The sequence below is a fragment of the Salvelinus namaycush genome, unplaced genomic scaffold (genome assembly GCF_016432855.1).
Source record: "Salvelinus namaycush isolate Seneca unplaced genomic scaffold, SaNama_1.0 Scaffold91, whole genome shotgun sequence".
In the NCBI taxonomy this organism is placed as follows: Eukaryota; Metazoa; Chordata; class Actinopteri; order Salmoniformes; family Salmonidae; genus Salvelinus; species Salvelinus namaycush.
Genome location: NW_024061653.1, coordinates 144,016 through 166,500, shown reverse-complemented (window position 1 = coordinate 166,500; position 22,485 = coordinate 144,016). Strand labels below are relative to the sequence as shown.

The following is a 22,485-nucleotide window of genomic DNA, read 5'->3' as shown; positions in this document are numbered from 1 at the left end:
TAGCTGTGTCCTGGTCGTGTGTCTGGTCTGTCGTTGTGTGGACAGACAGTCTGACGCGATGAGTACAGCTAGCGCCTTCTCCTGCATCTGTGCATTTTTGCTGTGTGTGTGTGTGTGTGTGTGTGTGTGTGTGTGTGTGTGTGTGTGAGTGTGAGTGTGAGTGTGTGTGTGTGTGTGTGTGTGTGTGTGTGTGTGTGTGTGTGTGTGTGTGTGTGTGTGTGTGTGTGTGTGTGTGTGTGTGTGTGTGTGTGTGTGTGCTAATGTTAAAATGGGCACATTACCACCAGAGGGAGCATAAGCATTCAAGTAGAAAACAAGATCGTCTGTGTCACGGGAAAGGGGCCACCCCCTGGCGTACACACACACACACACACACACACACACACACACACACACACACACACACACACACACACACACACACACACACACACACACACACACACACACACACACACACACACACACACACACACACACACGGGAGACCAGCTGAAATATTTTTGACTCTGACTGTCAATAGGGTAGTGATAGTTCCCCTGAGCATCTGTCTGTGTGTTTGTACATACATGTGTGTGTGGAAAGGGGCATCAGCTTTATTTTCTTTTGATGCAATAAGAGTCTATTTAATTGACTCTATTTCCTCTGTCTCCTCCCTACAGAACTTCTTTCAGATCATCAGCAATCTCCTCGAGGAAGACAACAGGGACAAGTGGGAAGACGCACAACAGGTAAACATTCTGCAGTGAGCTTGATGCATCATTGAAATGCACTTTAAGTGGGTGAGTGTGGTATTCTTGCAGAGTCTGGTCCAGCCAGTTGAATACTATAGCATTCACCAGCACTGAGCCTGAGTTGTATCGCCAGGTTCAACTGGTCATTGTGACCTGAGTTCGTATTCAGAGTAGGAGTGCTGACCTAGGATCAGATTTGCTCTTTTAGATCAAAAGATTGTGTACACAGGCGGGACCTGTTCCTGATCCTAGATCAGCCGTGAGGTACTTTTATTTAGTCACATTGTGTAATGTGTGTCACTGTGTTGGGATGTGTCTGTATCTCTATCTGGAGGTATAATACCACCACTGTCCACTCGGTGGCAGCAGGGAGCACAGCCACTAGAGATGACCAGTCCCCATCGACTCATTACGTCTCTCTGTGATGTTTGTTCTTCTTCCCTAGAAATCCAGTCACTCCATAGCAGACAGGGTGGATAGGTCATTTCAAATGCTGGATTTCATCATTACAGAACCCCTGAGGAGTATTTAGCTTTATTTAGCCACATCAGAGGGATATAGCTGTTGCTAGAATGGATATTTCTGCCTCCCTGTGCTGTTCAAAAGAGGGATGTTGCATGTATAGTATACCTGCTAGGTAAGAACAGCTGCAAGACTCCCATGTTGGTAGAACATATTCAACGGTATTAACAGTTGAAGTCAGAAGTTTACATACACTTAAGTTGGAGTCATTGAAATGCGTTTTTCAACCACTCCACAAATTTCTTGTTAACAAACTATAGTTTTGGCAAGTCGGTTAGGACATCTACTTTGTGCATGACACAAGTCATTTTTCCAACAATTGTTTACAGACAGATTATTTCAGTTGTAATTCACTGTATCACAATTCCAGTGAGTCAGAAGTTTGCATACACTAAGTTGACTGTGCCTTTAAACAGCTTGGAAAATTCCAGAAAATTATGTCTATAGAACTGTTTGGCCATAATGACCATCGTTATGTTTGGAGGAAAAAGGGGGAGGCTTCCAAGCTGAAAAACACCAACCCAACCGTGAAGCACATGAGTGGCAGCATCATGTTGTGGGGGTGCTTTGCTGCAGGAGGGCCTGGTGTACTTCACAAAATAGATGGCATCATGAGGCAGGAAAATTATGTAGATCTATTGAAGCAACATCTCAAGACATCAGTCAGGAAGTTAAAGCTTGGTCGCAAATGAGTCTTCCAAATGGACGATGACCCCAAGCATACTTCCAAAGTTGTGACAAAATTGCGACAAAATTACTTAAGGACAACAAAGTCAAGGTATTGGAGTGGCCATCACAAAGCCCTGACCTCAAACCTATAGAAAATTTGTGGGCAGAACTGAAAAAGTGTGTGCGAACGTCAGGAGGAATGTGCCAAAATTCACCCAACTTATTGTGGGAAGCTTGTGGAAGGCTACTCAAAATGTTTGACCCAAGTTAAACAATTTAAAGGCAATGCTACCAAATACTAATTGAGTGTATGTAAACTTCTGACCCACTGGGAATGTGATGAAAGAAATAAAAGCTGAAATAAATCATTCTCTCTACTATTATTCTGACATTTCACATTCTTAAAATAAAACCTAAAACGGAATTCTTACTCTGATTAAATGTCAGGAATTGTGAAAAACTGAGTTTAAACGTATTTGGCTAAGGTGTATGTAAACTTCCGACTAAACTTCCGACTGTAGATTGAGCAAGGAAACATCTAATGGAATCATATTTTATACAGAACAGAAATAATAATTCTATTCACATTCATCAGCCATATTCTGGAACAGAAATGTGTCGGTCAGGTCCTCTCGTCTTTATCCCACAAAAATACAGATGTCAAGTATTTGTTTTTCACCAAGGATGCTGGGTACAACCTCAGGCAGGGGTTTTATGATTTTATCTGCGTGGGTTTTCCTCCTGTCACTTCTCCTGTCATCCTGAATGAGCCTCTCAGGGTTGAGAGGTGGCCACTCTTCCTTCAAAAACTCCCACTTTATTTTAAGACGAACCCGCCCTGTCTCCGGTAGAGACAGCATCTCCACAGACCACTAATTTACAAAGGACATCAGGAGCTTTTGTGAACTTCCAGTGCCAAATGACTGCCTTCCAGAGAGGAAAGAAAAGGAGGGCGAAGGGAGGAAAGAGAGAGAAAGAGAGAGAGAGAGAAAGAGAACGAGAGAGAGAGAGAAAGAGAGAGAGAGAAAGAGAGAGAGAGAGCAAGAGAGAGAGAAAGAGAGAGAGAGAAAGAGAGAGCAAGAGAGAGGGCAAGAGAGGGAGAGAGAGAGAGAGAGAGAGAGAGAGAGAGAGAGAGAGAGAGAGAGAGAGAGAGAGAGAGAGAGAGAGAGAGAAAGAGAGAGAGAGCAAGAGAGAGGGCAAGAGAGGGAGAAAGAGAGAGAGAGCAAGAGAGAGGGCAAGAGAGAGAGAGAGAGAGAGAGAGAGAGAGAGAGAGAGAGAGAGAGAGAGAGAGAGAGAGAGCAAGAGAGAGCAAGAGAGAGAGAGAGAGAGAGAGAGAGAGAGAGCAAGAGAGAGAGAGAGAGAGAGAGAGAGAGAGAGAGAGAGAGAGAGAGAGAGAGAGAGAGAGAGAGAGGTATTTTGGATGGTTGGTGTTTTTCTTCCCTCTGTTTCTCTTTGATTCACCTAGGTGGTTAAAAAGTGGTTAAGAGGTGGTTAAGAGCATTGGGCCAGTAGCCAAAAGGTTGCTGGTTTGAATCCAGAGCCAACAAATATATTTACTGAGCAAGGCACTTAAGCCTAATGGCTCCTGTAAGTCACTCTGGATAAGGGTGTCTGCTAAATGACTAAGACGGAGAGAAAGAGAACAGCAGGCAGTCTGCCCTCTATCGACCCAGTCTTTCTGTCTCTCTCTACAAGTACTAATTAGTGGTCCTCACTGCAGTTTCTGACTTTTGTCTGTCGGGTCTACGACACACACACACACACACACACACACACACACACACACACACACACACACACACACACACACACACACACACACACACACACACACACACACACACACACACACACACACTCTCTCACTCACACACACACTCTCTTTCACTCACACACGCAGACACACACTCACTGGTCTAACTTCCTGTGAAAAAGGCTCAGTCCCATGTCTGTAACTGAGAGCAGAACGACAAAGACCATGGAGGTACAGCTGGCCAAGAACTCTCTGCCTAACACTCTTCTATCCTCTGTCTGTCAATCAATCAATCAATCAAAGTGTATTTGTCACATGCTTCATAAACAACAGGAGTAGACTAACAGTGAAATGTTTACATACAGGCCCTTCCCAACAATACAGAGAGAAAAATTTAAAAATAATAACACAAGGAATAAATCCACAATGAGTAACAATAACTTGTCTATTTACATGGGGTACCAGTACTGAGTAATGATAACTTGGCTATATACATGGGGTACCAGTACTGAGTAATGATAACTTGGCTATTTACATGGGGTACCAGTACTGAGTAATGATAACTTGGCTATATACATGGGGTACCAGTACTGAGTAATGATAACATGGCTATAAACATGGGGTACCAGTACTGAGTAATGATAACTTGGCTATAAACATGGGGTACCAGTACTGAGTAATGATAACTTGGCTATAAACATGGGGTACCAGTATCAAGTCCATGTGCAGGGCTATGGGGTAAATGTGGTAGATATATACATATAGGTAGGGGTAAAGTGACTAGGAAACAGGATATAAAATAAACAGTAACAGCAGTGTATGCGATGAGTCAAAATAATTCGTGCAAAAGGGGTCATTGCAGATAGTCTCAGTAGCTTGTTGGTTAACTATTTAGCAGTCTTATGGCTCGGGGGTAGAAGTTGTTCAGAGTCCTGTTGGTTCCAGACTTGGTGCATCGGTACCGCTTGCCGTGCGGATAGCAGAGATAACAGTCTATGACTTGAGTGGTTGGAGTCTTAGACAATATTTAGGACCTTCCTCTGACACCGCCTGGTATAGAGGTCCTGGATGGCAGGGAGCTCAGCCCCAGTGATGTATTGAGCCGTACGCACTACCCCCTGTCGCGCCTTACGGTTGGATGCGAAGCAGTTGCCATACCAGGCGGTGATGCAGCCAGTCAAGATACTCTCAATGGTGCAGCTGTAGACCTTTTTGAGGATCTGAGGGCCCATGCTGAATCTTTTCAGCCTCCAGAGGGGGAAGAGGCTTTGTCGTGCCTTCTTCACGACTGTGTTAGTGTGTTAAGATCATGATAATTACTTAGTGATGTGGACACCGAGGAACTTGAGGCTCTCGACCCGCTCCACTATAGCCCCGTCGATTTGGATTGTGGTGTGTTGGTCCTCCATTTCCTGTAGACCTTAATCAGCTCCTTTGTCTTGCCAACATTGAGGGAGATGTTGTCTTGGCACCACACTGCCAGGTCAATGACCTGCTCCCTATAGGCTGTCTCATCGTCATCGTCATCAGGCCTACTACTGACATGTCGTCGTGTCGCCAGCAAACTTAATGATGGTATGTTGGAGTCTTGCATGGCCACGCAGTCGTGGGTGAACAGGGAGTACAGGAGGGGACTACGCATGCATCCCTGAAGAAACCCCATGTTTAGGGTCAGTGTGGCGGATGTGTTGTTGCCTACCCTCACCACCTGGGGGCAGCTCGTCAGGAAGTCCAGGTTCCATTTGCAGCTGGAGGGGTTCAGTCCCAGGGTCCTGAGCTTAGTGATGCGCTTGGAGGGTACTATGGTGTTGTACACTGAGCTGTAGTCAATTAACAGCATTCACACATAGGTGTTCCTCTTGCCCTATCCCACACGACTGCGTCATATGTGGATCTATTGGGGCGGTATGCAAATTGTAGTGGGTCTAGGTTATCGGGTAAGGTGGAGGTTATGCCGTCATTAACTTCTCTGGGATCGCGGGACGCTTGCGTCCCAACAGCCTGTTAAAATGTAGAGCGCCAGATTTAAAAAAAAATCTATAAAATCAAACTTTATTAAATTACACATATAAGATACCAAATTAAAGCTACACTCGTTGTGAATCCAGCCAACATGTCAGATTTCAAAAAGGCTTTTCGGCGAAAGCATGAGATGCTATTATCTGATGATAGTACAAAGACTACACTCTCTTTGTTGACAATTTCAACCATGCCGGCGCTACTCAAAACGCAGAAATAAAATATAAAACATGCATTACCTTTGACGAGATTCTTTTGTTGGCACTCCAATATGTCCCATAAACATCACAAATGGTCCTTTAGTTCGATTAATTCCGTCCATATATATCCAAATTGTCCATTTATTTGGCGCCGTTGTACCAGGAAAAACAGCGTTCAATTTGCGCAAAAATATCTAAAAAATTACCTCTAAACTTTGCCAAAACATTTCAAAGTACTTTTGTAATACAACTTAAGGTATTTGTAAACGTTAATAATCGATCAAATTGAAGACGGGTCAATCTGTTTTCAATACAGGATATCAACAAACTCACGGTACTTTTCAAGTCTTGCTCAACTCTCAAACATAAATACAAGATGTCACTCCACTTCCGGGTCAATATCTTTCTCAGTTTACTAATGAAAAACCTTAACCTTTTTCCATACAATGGCGACATCCAGTGGAAGCAGTAGAAACTGCGTGGATAGTGATTAGAATTCTGGTTTGCCCATGATAACCCATTGAACATACAGGAACTTAACAATAAAAAAGTTAGTCCTCAGGGTTTTGACTGCTATATAAGTTCTGTTATATTTACAGATATGATTCAAACAGTTTTAGAAACTTCAGAGTGTTTTCTATCCAAATCTACTAACAATATGCATATCTTATATTCTGGGGATGAGTAGCACGAAGTTGAAATTGGGCACGCTATTTTTCCCTAAGTGAAAACTCTGCACCCTATCCTCAAGAAGTTTTAACTAGCCTCTCAAAGCACTTCATGATGACAGAAGTGAGTGCTACAGGGTGATATTAATTTAGTTAAGTTACTATAGCTTTTTTGAGTGCAGGAACAAAAGTGGACATCTTGAAGCAAGTGGGGATAACAGACTGGGATATGGAGAGATTGATTATGTCCGTAAACACTCCAGCCAGCTGGTCTGCACATGGTCTGAGGACGCGGCTAGGGATGCCATCAGGGCCGGCAACCTTGAGAGGGTTAACACACTTAAATGACTTACTCACGTTGGCCACGGAGAACGAGAGCACCCAGTTCTTGTGAACGGAGGCGGCCTGTGTCAGCAGCTCGATGCGGGCGAAGAAGGTGTTTAGCTTATCCGGGAGCGAGGCGTCGATGTGCTCAACGTGGCTTGATTTCACTTTCTAATCCGTAATTGTCTGGAGTCCCTGCTACATATGTCTCGTGTCTGAGCCGATGAATTGCGACTCCACTTTGTCCCTGTACTGTCGTTTTGTCTCTTTGATTGCCTTACGGAGGGCATAGCTGTTTAGACGTCCATGTCACCTTGCCATGGTTAAATGCGGTGGTTCACGCGTTCAGTTTTGCACATATGCTGCCATCTATCCACAGTTTTTGGTTTGGGTAAGTTATAATTTTCACAGTGGGAACAACATCCTCTATGCACTTCCTGATGAACCCAGTCACAGAGTCAGTGTACCATTTCCCACACCGCGTGATCAAAACAATCTTAAAACATAGATTCCAATTGGTCAAACCAACGTTGAACAGTCCTTACCACATGTGCTTCATGTTTAAGTTTCTGCCTATAGGTGTGGAGGAACAGAAAGCGTCCGGATTAGTGTCCCGCTCCTTGAAAGTGGCAGCTCTGGCCTTAAACTCAGTGCGGATGTTGCCTGTAATCAATGGCTTCTGGTTAGGATATGTACGCACAGTCACTGTGGAGATGATGCCGTCAATGCACTTATTAATGAAGCCGGTGCCTAATGTGGTAAACTCCTCAATGCCAGGGGATGAATCACGGAACATATTCTAGTCTGTGCTAGCAAAACAGTTCTGTAACTTAGCATCTGCTTCATCAGACCACTTACACATTGAGTGTGTCACTGGTACTTGCTGTTTGAGTTTTTGCTTGTAAGAAGGAATTAGGAGGTTAAAGTTATGGTCAGATTTGCCAAAGGGAGGGCGAGGGAATGCCTTGTAAGCATTTCTGTGCATCAAGGTGATCAAGGGCTTTGTCGCCTCTAGTTGCACAGGTGACATGCTGGTAAAACTGAGGTAAAACAGATTTCTGTTTCCCTGCATTAAAGTCATCTGGCCACAAGATGTGCCAACTCTGGATGTGCACTTTTTGATTTGCTTATAGCCCTATACAGCATGTTGAGCGTGGTCTTAGTGCAAGCATCGGTTTGTGGTGGTAAATAGACAGCTATGGAACATATATATGAAAACAATCTTGGTAAATAGTATGGTCTGCAGCTTATCATTAAGTATTCTACCTCAGGCGAAGGAAAACTTGAAACGTTCTTAACATTAGAGATCGCCCACCAGTTGTGGTTAACAAAGAGCCACTCCTCCCACTTCTTCCCCCGTCCGGTCTAGACGATGCATGGAGAAATCAGCGAGGTGTATATTATCCATGTCCTTGTTCAACCATGTCTCAGAGAAACAGAGAATATTACAGTTCTTCGGGTCCCGCTGATAGGATAGTCACGAGCGGAGCTCTTCCAGTTTGTTCTTCGGTGATTGTACGTTCCTCAATAGAAGGCGGTTTATTTGCTCGCCAAAGTAGTTTTGTCAGGATACCGACTCGTCTGCCTCTTCTCTGCCGTCGCTTGCTCTTTCAAGTCTGGGGGATGGCGGACACATTATGGAAAAAAAATTGTAAGATCACCGTAAAAAAAACACAAACAAAAAACATCAGAATTGGTCAGGAGCCTGTAAAACAGTTGCTATTCACTGCAGCGCCATCTTGTCAGCCTGCTGAGGTTAGGGTTAGGGTTTGGGTCAGAGGTGGGTAGTGGAGATGAGATAATCAGAAAGACAAAGATCATGGAGGTACAGCTGGCCAAGAACTCTCTCTGCCTAACCGTCCATTTTTAAACACCCTCCTATTCTCTGTCTGTCAGCCAGTAAACTGATGAAGTCACGGTCTGTTCACCCTGCTACCATCTAGCAGACAGAGCCGGTACAGGTGCATCCAAGCTGGGACTGAATGACTGAAAAACGGCTTCTATCTCCAGGCCATAAGACTATTGATCAGCTACCTGCCCTGCTCCTTGAGACTAACGCCCCATATATATAGAGTCATCGAGCGCTGGTCACCTCATAATCTATTTATATAATGTTGTTTACTCACTGTGTATGTCTCTACTGTATTCTCCACATAGCTCATCCTAATATACCTACTACTGTACATACCATTTTCTTTTCCAGATTCTTTACTGTCTATACACACCATGTATTTATATTCTGGATTCTGATACATTCTGTACTGTCTATACACACCATGTATTTATATTCTGGATTCTGACACATTCTATGTTGTCTATACACACCATGTATTTATATTCTGGATTCTGATACATTCTGTACATTCTGTACTGTCTATACACACCATGTATTTATATTCTGGATTCCTACACGTTCTCACTCATTGTAATTTCTTGATTAATTGTTTGGATCTTTGATTATTTGTGTATTTGTACTGTATTTGTACTGTAGAAACTCTTCTACACTGTTGGAGCTAGTAACATAAGCATTTCACTGCACCTGCTATAACACCTACAAATATGTGTACGCAACCAATAAATTTTGATTTGATTTGAACCTCATCTCCATCTTCCTCTGGGCTCCTCATCAGACATACAGCCTTCGTCTGGGCTCCTCATCAGAAGGACATCCTTCCTCTGGGCTCCTCATCAGACATACAGCCTTCCTCTGGGCTCCTCATCAGACATACAGCCTTCCTCTGGGCTCCTCATCAGACATACAGCCTTCCTCTGGGCTCCTCATCAGACATACAGCCTTCGTCTGGGCTCCTCATCAGAAGGATATCCTTCCTCTGGGCTCATCAGACATACAGCCTTCCTCTGGGCTCCTCATCAGACATACAGCCTTCCTCTGGGCTCCTCATCAGACATACAGCCTTCCTCTGGGCTCCTCATCAGAAATATATCCTTCCTCTGGGCTCCTCATCAGAAGGACATCCTTCCTCTGGGCTCCTCATCAGACATACAGCCTTCCTCTGGGCTCCTCATCAGAAAGATATCCTTCCTCTGGGCTCCTCATCAGAAAGATATCCTTCCTCTGGGCTCCTCATCAGACATACAGCCTTCCTCTGGGCTCCTCATCAGACATACAGCCTTCCTTCTACACCCATTTCTTTCTGGCATACTGCTTCATATCTCATTCAAATCCCATCTCCACTGCAGAAATCACACACACACACACACACACACACACACACACACACACACACACACACACACACACACACACACACACACACACACACACACACACACACACACACACACACACACACAGAAGTCAGACCGGAAATCTGTCTGTCTGATTAGGAACCCAGAGGAGGATGGAGACAAGGTTCATTAGTTCACTGGCTGAGGAACAGAGCCCTCGGTCTGCCTAAGGAGGGTGTGTGTTTGTGTGTATGTGTGTCTGTGTAAGGATTGCCTGCCTGGTGTTTAAGAATGTGCGATTCAGGCCAAGTCTATTTAGGTATAAAGAGTTCTTCTTTGGCAAATGTGTAGTTCATCTTCACCAGACCGTGAGCTGATATGACAGCCATCTGTCTCATCTACAGGATCATGCTGAAAGATGGATTCTGGACAGACGTGTTTTTATGCATTATTTTAGAACTAGACAATGTGTTGTTGTTCTAAAAGCTAAACACAAGCAATGAACTTCAAATCCTGTTATTTGTAGTACAGGAATGGCTATGATGAGTGTGGATGGATGCTGCCTTGTAATAACTGTTTCTGAGGAAACGGAGGATGAGCTGCATGTCTTGTTGTAGAGATGAAAATATCAGCTGTATGTCTGTTGTTTTTGGCAGTAGGAATGGCTGAGAAATGGAAGAGGAATGGTTGTGGAATGGCTGAGGAATGGCTGAGGAATGTCTGAGGAATGGCTGAGGAATGGAAGAGGAATGGAAGAGGAATGGAAGAGGAATGGTTGTGGAATGGTTGAGGAATGGCTGAGGAATGGCTGAGGAATGGCTGAGGAATGGTTGTGGAATGGTTGTGGAATGGTTGAGGAATGGCTGAGGAATGGCTGAGGAATGGCTGAGGAATGGTTGAGGAATGGAAGAGGAATGGAAGAGGAATGGTTGTGGAAGGGTTGTGGAATGGCTGAGGAATGGCTGAGGAATGGCTGAGGAATGGCTGAGGAATGGCTGAGGAATGGTTGTGGAATGGTTGAGGAATGGCTGAGGAATGGCTGAGGAATGGAAGAGGAATGTTTGAGGAATGGAAGAGGAATGGAAGAGGAATGGAAGAGGAATGGTTGAGGAATGGTTGTGAAATGGTTGAGGAATGGAAGAGGAATGGAAGAGGAATGGTTGAGGAATGGCAGAGGAATGGAAGAGGAATGGCAGAGGAATGGTTGGGCAATGGAAGAGGAATGGAAGAGGAATGGTTGAGGAATGGCAGAGGAATGGAAGAGGAATGGTTGAGGAATGGAAGAGGAATGGAAGAGGAATGGTTGGGCAATGGAAGAGGAATGGAAGAGGAATGGTTGGGCAATGGAAGAGGAATGGTTGAGGAATGGTTGTGAAATGGTTGAGGAATGGAAGAGGAATGGAAGAGGAATGGTTGGGCAATGGAAGAGGAATGGAAGAGGAATGGTTGTGAAATGGTTGAGGAATGGAAGAGGAATGGAAGAGGAATGGAAGAGGAATGGTTGAGGAATGGCAGAGGAATGGAAGAGGAATGGTTGGGCAATGGAAGAGGAATGGTTGGGCAATGGAAGAGGAATGGTTGTGGAATGGTTGAGGAATGGAAGAGGAATGGTTGGGCAATGGAAGAGGAATGGAAGAGGAATGGTTGGGCAATGGAAGAGGAATGGCAGAGTAATGCTGAGGAATGGCAATGGTCAAGAATTGTCTGCTTTGCTGTGGTTTATATCTCCGTCTTGGTCATTATTGTGAATGAGAATGTGTTCTCAATTACTTAGCTGGTTAAATAAAGGCAAATAAGATGTGTCAATGCTGTGGAGAGGATGGGAGTTGTAGTATGGTTGCTGTCGAGCAGAGAAATACACTGAGTGGACAAAACATTAAGAACACCTGCTCTTTCCATGACATAGACTGACCAGGTGAATCCAGGTGAAAGATATGATCCCTTATTGATGTCACTTATTACATCCACTTCAATCAGTGTAGATGAAGGGGAGGAGACAGGTTAAAGAAGGATTTTAAAGCCTTGAGACTTGAGACATGGATTGTGTATGTGTTACATTCATAGGGTGAACGGGCAAGACAAAAGATTGAAGTGCCTCTGAACGGGGTATGGTAGTAGGAGCCAGACATTTGTGTCAAGAACTTCAGTGCTGCTGGGTTTTTCACGCTCAACAGTTTCCCGTGTGTATCAAGAATGGTCCACCACCCAAGGACATCCAGCCAACTTGACACAACTGTGGGAAGTATTGGAGTCAACATGGGCCAGCATCCCTGTAGAACGCTTTCGACACCTTGTAGAGTCTATGCCCCGACGAATTGAGGCTGTTCTGAGGGCAAAATGGGGGTTCAACTCAATATTAGGAAGGTGTTGTTTTGTACACTCAGTGTGTATGTGTGTCTGTTGCTAAGGAAAGGAGGAAAGACCTTGTTGCTGTGGTGTGAGCATAAAGAGATGATCTGGTGCTTCTCTTTGAATCCACCTCCACTGCAGCCTTTACCCCATTCATCCAGCGAGGGCCTGCGCATGGGTCACATAGGGGAGGAGAAATATGCTTTTCTCCCCCTGATAGCTAGTCAGTCAGCCAGCCAGTCAGCCAGCCAGCTAGTCAGTCAGCCAGCCAGCCAGTCTGCCAGCTAGCCAGCTAGCTAGTCAGACAGCCAGCCAGTCAGCTAGCCAGCCAGTCAGCCAGTCAGCTAGTCAGCCAGTCAGCCAGCCAGTCAGCCAGCTAGTCAGACAGCCAGCCAGCTAGTCAGACAGCCAGCCAGCCAGCCAGCTAGTCATCTAGCCAGCCAGCCAGTCAGCTAGCCAGTCAGTCAGCCAGTCAGCTAGTCAGCCAGTCAGACAGCCAGTCAGACAGCTAGTCAGACAGCCAGCCAGCCAGCTAGTCAGCCAGCTAGTCAGACAACCAGCCAGCCAGTCAGCCAGTCAGCTAGCCAGCCAGTCAGCCAGTCAGCCAGTCAGCCAGCCAGCTAGCCAGCCAGTCAGCTAGTCAGCTGGTCAGCTAGTCAGCCAGTCAGCCAGCCAGCCAGCCAGTCAGCCAGTCAGCCAGCCAGCCAGCTAGTCAGACAGCCAGCCAGCCAGCCAGTCAGCTAGTCACAGCTAGTCAGCTAGTCAGCTAGTCAGCCAGTCAGCCAGCTAGTGAGCCAGTCAGTCAGCCAGGGCTCTGGTATCTCCCTGTCTGAAGCCTTCAACTTCAGCCTATTTGCCCACTTCCTCTGGCCACACACTCACACACATACGTGATGTGTGTGTATGCAACACACACACTCACACACTAAAGAACACATGAACATAGGCACCTGTAAACACAGACACATGCACAGATGCATACAGGTATACACAAATGCCCATATAGGCACACACATACACACACACACCCACATACACACACACACACACACACACACACACACACACACACACACACACACACACACACACACACACACACACACACACACACACACACACACACACACACACACACGTCTGTCTAACTATCATCATCATCAGCGCAGTAACAGTCTGCCTCACTATCATCATCATCATCAGCACAGTAACAGTCTGCCTCACTATCATCATCATCAGCACAGTAACAGTCTGTCTCACTATCATCATCATCAGCACAGTAACAGTCTGCCTCACTATCATCATCATCAGCACAGTAACAGTCTGCCTCACTATCATCATCATCAGCTCAGTAACAGTCTGCCTCACTATCATCATCATCAGCGCAGTAACAGTCTGCCTCACTATCATCATCATCAGCCCAGTAACAGTCTGCCTCACTATCATCATCATCAGCTCAGTAACAGTCTGCCTCACTATCATCATCATCAGCCCAGTAACAGTCTGCCTCACTATCATCATCATCAGCGCAGTAACAGTCTGCCTCACTATCATCATCATCAGCCCAGTAACAGTCTGCCTCACTATCATCATCATCATCATCATCACCTCAGTAACAGTCTGCCTCACTATCATCATCATCAGCCCAGTAACAGTCTGCCTCACTATCATCATCATCAGCGCAGTAACAGTCTGCCTCACTATCATCATCATCATCAGCTCAGTAACAGTCTGCCTCACTATCATCATCATCAGCCCAGTAACAGTCTGCCTCACTATCATCATCATCATCAGCACAGTAACAGTCTGCCTCACTATCATCATCATCAGCACAGTAACAGTCTGCCTCACTATCATCATCATCAGCGCAGTAACAGTCTGCCTCACTATCATCATCATCAGCCCAGTAACAGTCTGCCTCACTATCATCATCAGCTCAGTAACAGTCTGCCTCACTATCATCATCATCAGCGCAGTAACAGTCTGCCTCACTATCATCATCATCAGCGCAGTAACAGTCTGCCTCACTATCATCATCATCAGCGCAGTAACAGTCTGCCTCACTATCATCATCATCAGCCCAGTAACAGTCTGCCTCACTATCATCATCAGCTCAGTAACAGTCTGCCTCACTATCATCATCATCAGCGCAGTAACAGTCTGCCTCACTCAAATCAGACAAAATGTCTGCCCCCAAATGAAGTCCCCTCTGATTACAGCTGATCCCTCTCTGCTAGATTCAGGTCTGCCAAGATAGTGGGCCGATCTCTTCAAGGTCAACGATCGGATTAGTGTGTCTTAATGTGTATCAGCTGGGATGAGACAGGTGTGCATGCGTGTGTGTGTTGCTCTGTCTCTATCCATGCACGCTTCCTTTGCATTCTCTCTGACACTGATGGATGGTCCCTAAGGACAGACATCCTGCCCTATCCTAAGAAATCACTCTCCAGTGGTCACTAAGCAGTGTCCTTTTAAAGGGTAGTCTCTAGCTCTCCAGTGGTGACTAGACAGTGTGCTTTTAAAGGGTAGTCTCTAGCTCTCCAGTGGTGACTAGACAGTGTGCTTTTAAAGGGTAGTCTCTAGCTCTCCAGTGGTCACTAGACAGTGTCCTTTTAAAGGGTAGTCTCTAGCTCTCCAGTGGTGACTAGACAGTGTGCTTTTAAAGGGTAGTCTCTAGCTCTCCAGTGGTGACTAGACAGTGTCCTTTTAAAGGGTAGTCTCTAGCTCTCCAGTGGTGACTAGACAGTGTGCTTTTAAAGGGTAGTCTCTAGCTCTCCAGTGGTCACTAGACAGTGTGCTTTTAAAGGGTAGTCTCTAGCTCTCCAGTGGTGACTAGACAGTGTGCTTTTAAAGGGTAGTCTCTAGCTCTCCAGTGGTCACTAGACAGTGTGCTTTTAAAGGGTAGTCTCTAGCTCTCCAGAGGTGACTAGACAGTGTCCTTTTAAAGGGTAGTCTCTAGCTCTCCAGTGGTGACTAGACAGTGTGCTTTTAAAGGGTAGTCTCTAGCTCTCCAGTGGTGACTGGACAGTGTGCTTTTAAAGGATAGTCTCTAGCTCTCCAGTGGTGACTAGACAGTGTGCTTTTAAAGGGTAGTCTCTAGCTCTCCAGTGGTGACTAGACATTGTGCTTTTAAAGGGTAGTCTCTAGCTCTCCAGTGGTCACTAGACAGTGTGCTTTTAAAGGGTAGTCTCTAGCTCTCCAGTGGTGACTAGACATTGTGCTTTTAAAGGGTAGTCTCTAGCTCTCCAGTGGTGACTGGACAGTGTGCTTTTAAAGGGTAGTCTCTAGCTCTCCAGTGGTGACTAGACATTGTGCTTTTAAAGGGTAGTCTCTAGCTCTCCAGAGGTGACTAGACAGTGTCCTTTTAAAGGGTAGTCTCTAGCTCTCCAGTGGTGACTAGACAGTGTGCTTTTAAAGGGTAGTCTCTAGCTCTCCAGTGGTGACTAGACAGTGTGCTTTTAAAGGGTAGTCTCTAGCTCTCCAGTGGTGACTAGACAGTGTGCTTTTAAAGGGTAGTCTCTAGCTCTCCAGTGGTGACTGGACAGTGTGCTTTTAAAGGGTAGTCTCTAGCTCTCCAGTGGTGACTAGACAGTGTGCTTTTAAAGGGTAGTCTCTAGCTCTCCAGTGGTGACTAGACAGTGTGCTTTTAAAGGGTAGTCTCTAGCTCTCCAGTGGTCACTAGACAGTGTGTTTTTAAAGGGTAGTCTCTAGCTCTCCAGAGGTGACTAGACAGTGTCCTTTTAAAGGGTAGTCTCTAGCTCTCCAGTGGTGACTAGACAGTGTGCTTTTAAAGGGCAGTCTCTAGCTCTCCAGTGGTGACTGGACAGTGTGCTTTTAAAGGGTAGTCTCTAGCTCTCCAGTGGTGACTAGACAGTGTGCTTTTAAAGGGTAGTCTCTAGCTCTCCAGTGGTGACTAGACAGTGTGCTTTTAAAGGGTAGTCTCTAGCTCTCCAGTGGTGACTAGACAGTGTGCTTTTAAAGGGTAGGCTCTAGCTCTCCAGAGGTGACTAGACAGTGTGCTTTTAAAGGGTAGTCTCTAGCTCTCCAGTGGTGACTGGACAGTGTGCTTTTAAAGGGTAGTCTCTAGCTCTCCAGTGGTGACTGGACAGTGTGCTTTTAAAGGGTAGTCTCTAGCTCTCCAGTGGTCACTAGACAGTGTCCTTTTAAAGGGTAGTCTCTAGCTCTCCAGTGGTCACTAGACAGTGTGCTTTTAAAGGGTAGTCTCTAGCTCTCCAGTGGTGACTAGACAGTGTGCTTTTAAAGGGTAGTCTCTAGCTCTCCAGTGGTGACTAGACAGTGTGCTTTTAAAGGGTAGTCTCTAGCTCTCCAGAGGTGACTAGACAGTGTGCTTTTAAAGGGTCGTCTCTAGCTCTCCAGTGGTCACTAGACAGTGTGCTTTTCAAGGGTCATCTCTAGCTCTCCAGTGGTGACTAGACAGTGTGCTTTTAAAGGGTAGTCTCTAGCTCTCCAGTGGTGACTAGACAGTGTCCTTTTAAAGGGTAGTCTCTAGCTCTCCAGTGGTGACTAGACAGTGTGCTTTTAAAGGGTAGTCTCTAGCTCTCCAGTGGTGACTAGACAGTGTGCTTTTAAAGGGTAGTCTCTAGCTCTCCAGTGGTGACTAGACAGTGTGCTTTTAAAGGGTAGTCTCTAGCTCTCTAGTGGTGACTAGACAGTGTGCTTTTAAAGGGTAGTCTCTAGCTCTCCAGTGGTGACTAGACAGTGTCCTTTTAAAGGGTAGTCTCTAGCTCTCCAGTGGTGACTAGATATTGTCCTTTTAAAGGGTAGTCTCTAGCTCTCCAGTGGTGACTAGACATTGTGCTTTTAAAGGGTAGTCTCTAGCTCTCCAGTGGTGACTAGACAGTGTGCTTTTAAAGGGTAGTCTCTAGCTCTCTAGTGGTGACTAGACAGTGTGCTTTTAAAGGGTAGTCTCTAGCTCTCCAGTGGTCACTAGACAGTGTGCTTTTAAAGGGTAGTCTCTAGCTCTCCAGTGGTGACTAGACAGTGTGCTTTTAAAGGGTAGTCTCTAGCTCTCCAGAGGTGACTAGACATTGTGCTTTTAAAGGGTAGACTCTAGCTCCCCAGTGGTGACTAGACATTGTGCTTTTAAAGGGTCGTCTCTAGCTCTCCAGTGGTGAATAGACAGTGTGCTTTTAAAGGGTAGTCTCTAGCTCTCCAGAGGTGACTAGACAGTGTGCTTTTAAAGGGTAGTCTCTAGCTCTCCAGTGGTGACTAGACAGTGTGCTTTTAAAGGGTAGTCTCTAGCTCTCCAGAGGTGACTAGACAGTGTGCTTTTAAAGGGTCGTCTCTAGCTCTCCAGTGGTCACTAGACAGTGTGCTTTTAAAGGGTAGTCTCTAGCTCTCCAGTGGTGACTAGACAGTGTCCTTTTAAAGGGTAGTCTCTAGCTCTCCAGTGGTGACTAGACAGTGTGCTTTTAAAGGGTAGTCTCTAGCTCTCCAGTGGTGACTAGACAGTGTGCTTTTAAAGGGTAGTCTCTAGCTCTCCAGTGGTGACTAGACAGTGTGCTTTTAAAGGGTAGTCTCTAGCTCTCTAGTGGTGACTAGACAGTGTGCTTTTAAAGGGTAGTCTCTAGCTCTCCAGTGGTGACTAGACAGTGTCCTTTTAAAGGGTAGTCTCTAGCTCTCCAGTGGTGACTAGACATTGTCCTTTTAAAGGGTAGTCTCTAGCTCTCCAGTGGTGACTAGACATTGTGCTTTTAAAGGGTAGTCTCTAGCTCTCCAGTGGTGACTAGACAGTGTGCTTTTAAAGGGTAGTCTCTAGCTCTCTAGTGGTGACTAGACAGTGTGCTTTTAAAGGGTAGTCTCTAGCTCTCCAGTGGTCACTAGACAGTGTGCTTTTAAAGGGTAGTCTCAAGCTCTCCAGTGGTGACTAGACAGTGTGCTTTTAAAGGGTAGTCTCTAGCTCTCCAGAGGTGACTAGACATTGTGCTTTTAAAGGGTAGTCTCTAGCTCTCCAGTGGTGACTAGACATTGTGCTTTTAAAGGGTCGTCTCTAGCTCTCCAGTGGTGAATAGACAGTGTGCTTTTAAAGGGTAGTCTCTAGCTCTCTAGTGGTGACTAGACAGTGTGCTTTTAAAGGGTAGTCTCTAGCTCTCCAGTGGTGACTAGACAGTGTGCTTTTAAAGGGTAGTCTCTAGCTCTCCAGTGGTGACTAGACAGTGTGCTTTTAAAGGGTAGTCTCTAGCTCTCCAGAGGTGACTAGACAGTGTGCTTTTAAAGGGTAGTCTCTAGCTCTCCAGTGGTGACTAGACAGTGTCCTTTTAAAGGGTAGTGTCTATCTACTAGCCATGTCCTGCTCTGTCTGGGTGTCTGTCTCAGAGGTTCACTGTCTGATAATGCAAAAATCAATACATGTACTGACAGATGTCTAATTTGAACACTGCACTGACCTGTGCAATCACTTTTAGTAGGCACTAGGCAACGCCCCCTTTTAAAAGGTACTAGTATCTACTAGCAAGTAACTAAGTCCTGGTCTGTCTCCTTTTAAAGGTTACCAGTATCTAGTAGTCATGTCCTGGTCTGTCCCCTAAAGGTTACCAGTATCTAGTAGTCATGTCCTGGTCTGTCCCCTTTTAAAGGTTACCAGTATCTAGTAGTCATGTCCTGGTCTGTCCCCTTTTAAAGGTTACCAGTATCTCGTAGCTAGTAGCCATGTCCTGGTCTGTCCCCTTTTAAAGGTTACCCGTATCAGGTAGTCATGTCCTGGTCTGTCCCCTTTTAAAGGTTACCAGTATCTAGTAGTCATGTCCTGGTCTGTCCCCTTTTAAAGGTTACCAGTATCTAGTAGCTAGTAACCATGTCCTGGTCTGTCCCCTTTTAAAGGTTACCAGTATCTAGTAGTCATGTCCTGGTCTGTCTCCTTTTAAAGGTTACCAGTATCTAGTAGTCATGTCCTGGTCTGTCCCCTTTTAAAGGTTACCAGTATCTAGTATCTAGTAGTCATGTCCTGGTCTGTCCCCTTTTAAAGGTTACCAGTATCTAGTAGCCTTGTCCTGGTCTGTCCCCTTTTAAAGATTACCAGTATCTAGTAGTCATGTCCTGGTCTGTCCCCTTTTAAAGGTTACCAGTATCTAGTAGTCATGTCCTGGTCTGTCTCCTTTTAAAGGTTACCAGTATCTAGTAGTCATGTCCTGGTCTGTCCCCTTTTAAAGATTACCAGTATCTAGTATCTAGTAGCCATGTCCTGGTCTGTCCCCTTTTAAAGGTTACCAGTATCTAGTAGCCTTGTCCTGGTCTGTCCCCTTTTAGAGGTTACCAGTATCTAGTAGCCTTGTCCTGGTCTGTCCCCTTTTAAAGGTTACCAGTATCTAGTAGCCTTGTCCTGGTCTGTCCCCTTTTAGAGGTTACCAGTATCTAGTAGCCTTGTCCTGGTCTGTCCCCTTTTAAAGGTTACCAGTATCTAGTAGCTATGTCCTGGTCTGTCCCCTTTTAGAGGTTACCAGTATCTAGTCGCTAGTAGTCATGTCCTGGTATGTCCCCTTTTAAAGGTTACCAGTATCTAGTAGTCATGTCCTGGTCTGTCCCCTTTTAAAGGTTACCAGTATCTAGCAGTCATGTCCTGGTCTGTTCCCTTTTAAAGGTTACCAGTATCTAGCAGTCATGTCCTGGTCTGTTCCCTTTTAAAGGTTACCAGTATCTAGTAGCTAGTAACCATGTCCTGGTCTGTCCCCTTTTAAAGGTTACCAGTATCTAGTATCTAGTAGTCATGTCCTGGTCTGTCCCCTTTTAAAGGTTACCCGTATCAGGTAGTCATGTCCTGGTCTGTCCCCTTTTAAAGGTTACCAGTATCTAGTAGTCATGTCCTGGTCTGTCCCCTTTTAAAGGTTACCAGTATCTAGTAGCTAGTAGCCATGTCCTGGTGTAGCCATGTGGTTAGAGCTTTGGACTAGTAACCGGAAGGTTGCAAGATTGATTCCCCGAGCTGACAAGGTAAAAATATGTCGTTTACATTTACATTTACATTTAAGTCATTTAGCAGACGCTCTTATCCAGAGCGACTTACAAATTGGTGCATTCACCTTATGATATCCAGTGGAACAACCACTTTACAATAGTGCATCTAACTCTTTTAAGGGGGGGGGTTAGAAGGATTACTTTATCCTATCCTAGGTATTCCTTAAAGAGGTGGGGTTTCAGGTGTCTCCGGAAGGTGGAGATTGACTCCGCTGACCTGGCGTCGTGAGGGAGTTTGTTCCACCATTGGGGTGCCAGAGCAGCGAACAGTTTTGACTGGGCTGAGCGGGAACTGTACTTCCTCAGAGGTAGGGAGGCGAGCAGGCCAGAGGTGGATGAACGCAGTGCCCTTGTTTGGGTGTAGGGCCTGATCAGAGCCTGAAGGTACGGAGGTGCCGTTCCCCTCACAGCTCCGTAGGCAAGCACCATGGTCTTGTAGCGGATGCGAGCTTCAACTGGAAGCCAGTGGAGAGAGCGGAGGAGCGGGGTGACGTGAGAGAACTTGGGAAGGTTGAACACCAGACGGGCTGCGGCGTTCTGGATGAGTTGTAGGGGTTTAATGGCACAGGCAGGGAGCCCAGCCAACAGCGAGTTGCAGTAATCCAGACGGGAGATGACAAGTGCCTGGATTAGGACCTGCGCCGCTTCCTGTGTGAGGCAGGGTCGTACTCTGCGAATGTTGTAGAGCATGAACCTACAGGAACGGGTCACCGCCTTGATGTTAGTTGAGAACGACAGGGTGTTGTCCAGGATCACGCCAAGGTTCTTAGCACTCTGGGAGGAGGACACAATGGAGTTGTCAACCGTGATGGCGAGATCATGGAACGGCAGTCCTTCCCCGGGAGGAAGAGCAGCTCCGTCTTGCCGAGGTTCAGCTTGAGGTGGTGATCCGTCATCCACACTGATATGTCTGCCAGACATGCAGAGATGCGATTCGCCACCTGGTTATCAGAAGGGGGAAAGGAGAAGATTAATTGTGTGTCGTCTGCATAGCAATGATAGGAGAGACCATGTGAGGATATGACAGAGCCAAGTGACTTGGTGTATAGCGAGAATAGGAGAGGGCCTAGAACAGAGCCCTGGGGGACACCAGTGGTGAGAGCACGTGGTGCGGAGACAGATTCTCGCCACGCCACCTGGTAGGAGCGACCTGTCAGGTAGGACGCAATCCAAGCGTGGGCCGCGCCGGAGATGCCCAACTCGGAGAGGGTGGAGAGGAGGATCTGATGGTTCACAGTATCAAAGGCAGCCGATAGGTCTAGAAGGATGAGAGCAGAGGAGAGAGAGTTAGCTTTAGCAGTGCGGAGCGCCTCCGTGACACAGAGAAGAGCAGTCTCAGTTGAATGACTAGTCTTGAAACCTGACTGATTAGGATCAAGAAGGTCATTCTGAGAGAGATAGCAGGAGAGCTGGCCAAGGACGGCACGTTCAAGAGTTTTGGAGAGAAAAGAAAGAAGGGATACTGGTCTGTAGTTGTTGACATCGGAGGGATCGAGTGTAGGTTTTTTCAGAAGGGGTGCAACTCTCGCTCTCTTGAAGACGGAAGGGACGTAGCCAGCGGTCAAGGATGAGTTGATGAGCGAGGTGAGGTAAGGGAGAAGGTCTCCGGAAATGGTCTGGAGAAGAGAGGAGGGGATAGGGTCAAGCGGGCAGGTTGTTGGGCGGCCGGCCGTCACAAGACGCGAGATTTCATCTGGAGAGAGAGGGGAGAAAGAGGTCAAAGCACAGGGTAGGGCAGTGTGAGCAGAACCAGCGGTGTCGTTTGACTTAGCAAACGAGGATCGGATGTCGTCGACCTTCTTTTCAAAATGGTTGACGAAGTCATCCGCAGAGAGGGAGGAGGGGGGGGGGGGGGGGAGGATTCAGGAGGGAGGAGAAGGTGGCAAAGAGCTTCCTAGGGTTAGAGGCAGATGCTTGGAATTTAGAGTGGTAGAAAGTGGCTTTAGCAGCAGAGACAGAAGAGGAAAATGTAGAGAGGAGGGAGTGAAAGGATGCCAGGTCCACAGGGAGGCGAGTTTTCCTCCATTTCCGCTCGGCTGCCCGGAGCCCTGTTCTGTGAGCTCGCAATGAGTCGTCGAGCCACGGAG

General features: G+C 46.2%; 1 protein-coding gene across 1 annotated transcript in view; it reads left to right on the top strand.

Moving 5' to 3' along the window:
* The window catches only part of LOC120043428 (adhesion G protein-coupled receptor B3-like), a 119,787-nt gene that overhangs the window by 35,520 nt on the left and 61,782 nt on the right, over window positions 1-22,485 (top strand). The window contains exon 9 of the mRNA XM_038988009.1: window positions 663-731. Coding sequence (XP_038843937.1) covers window positions 663-731 — 69 coding nt within the window. The remainder of the gene's footprint in view (window positions 1-662; window positions 732-22,485) is intronic.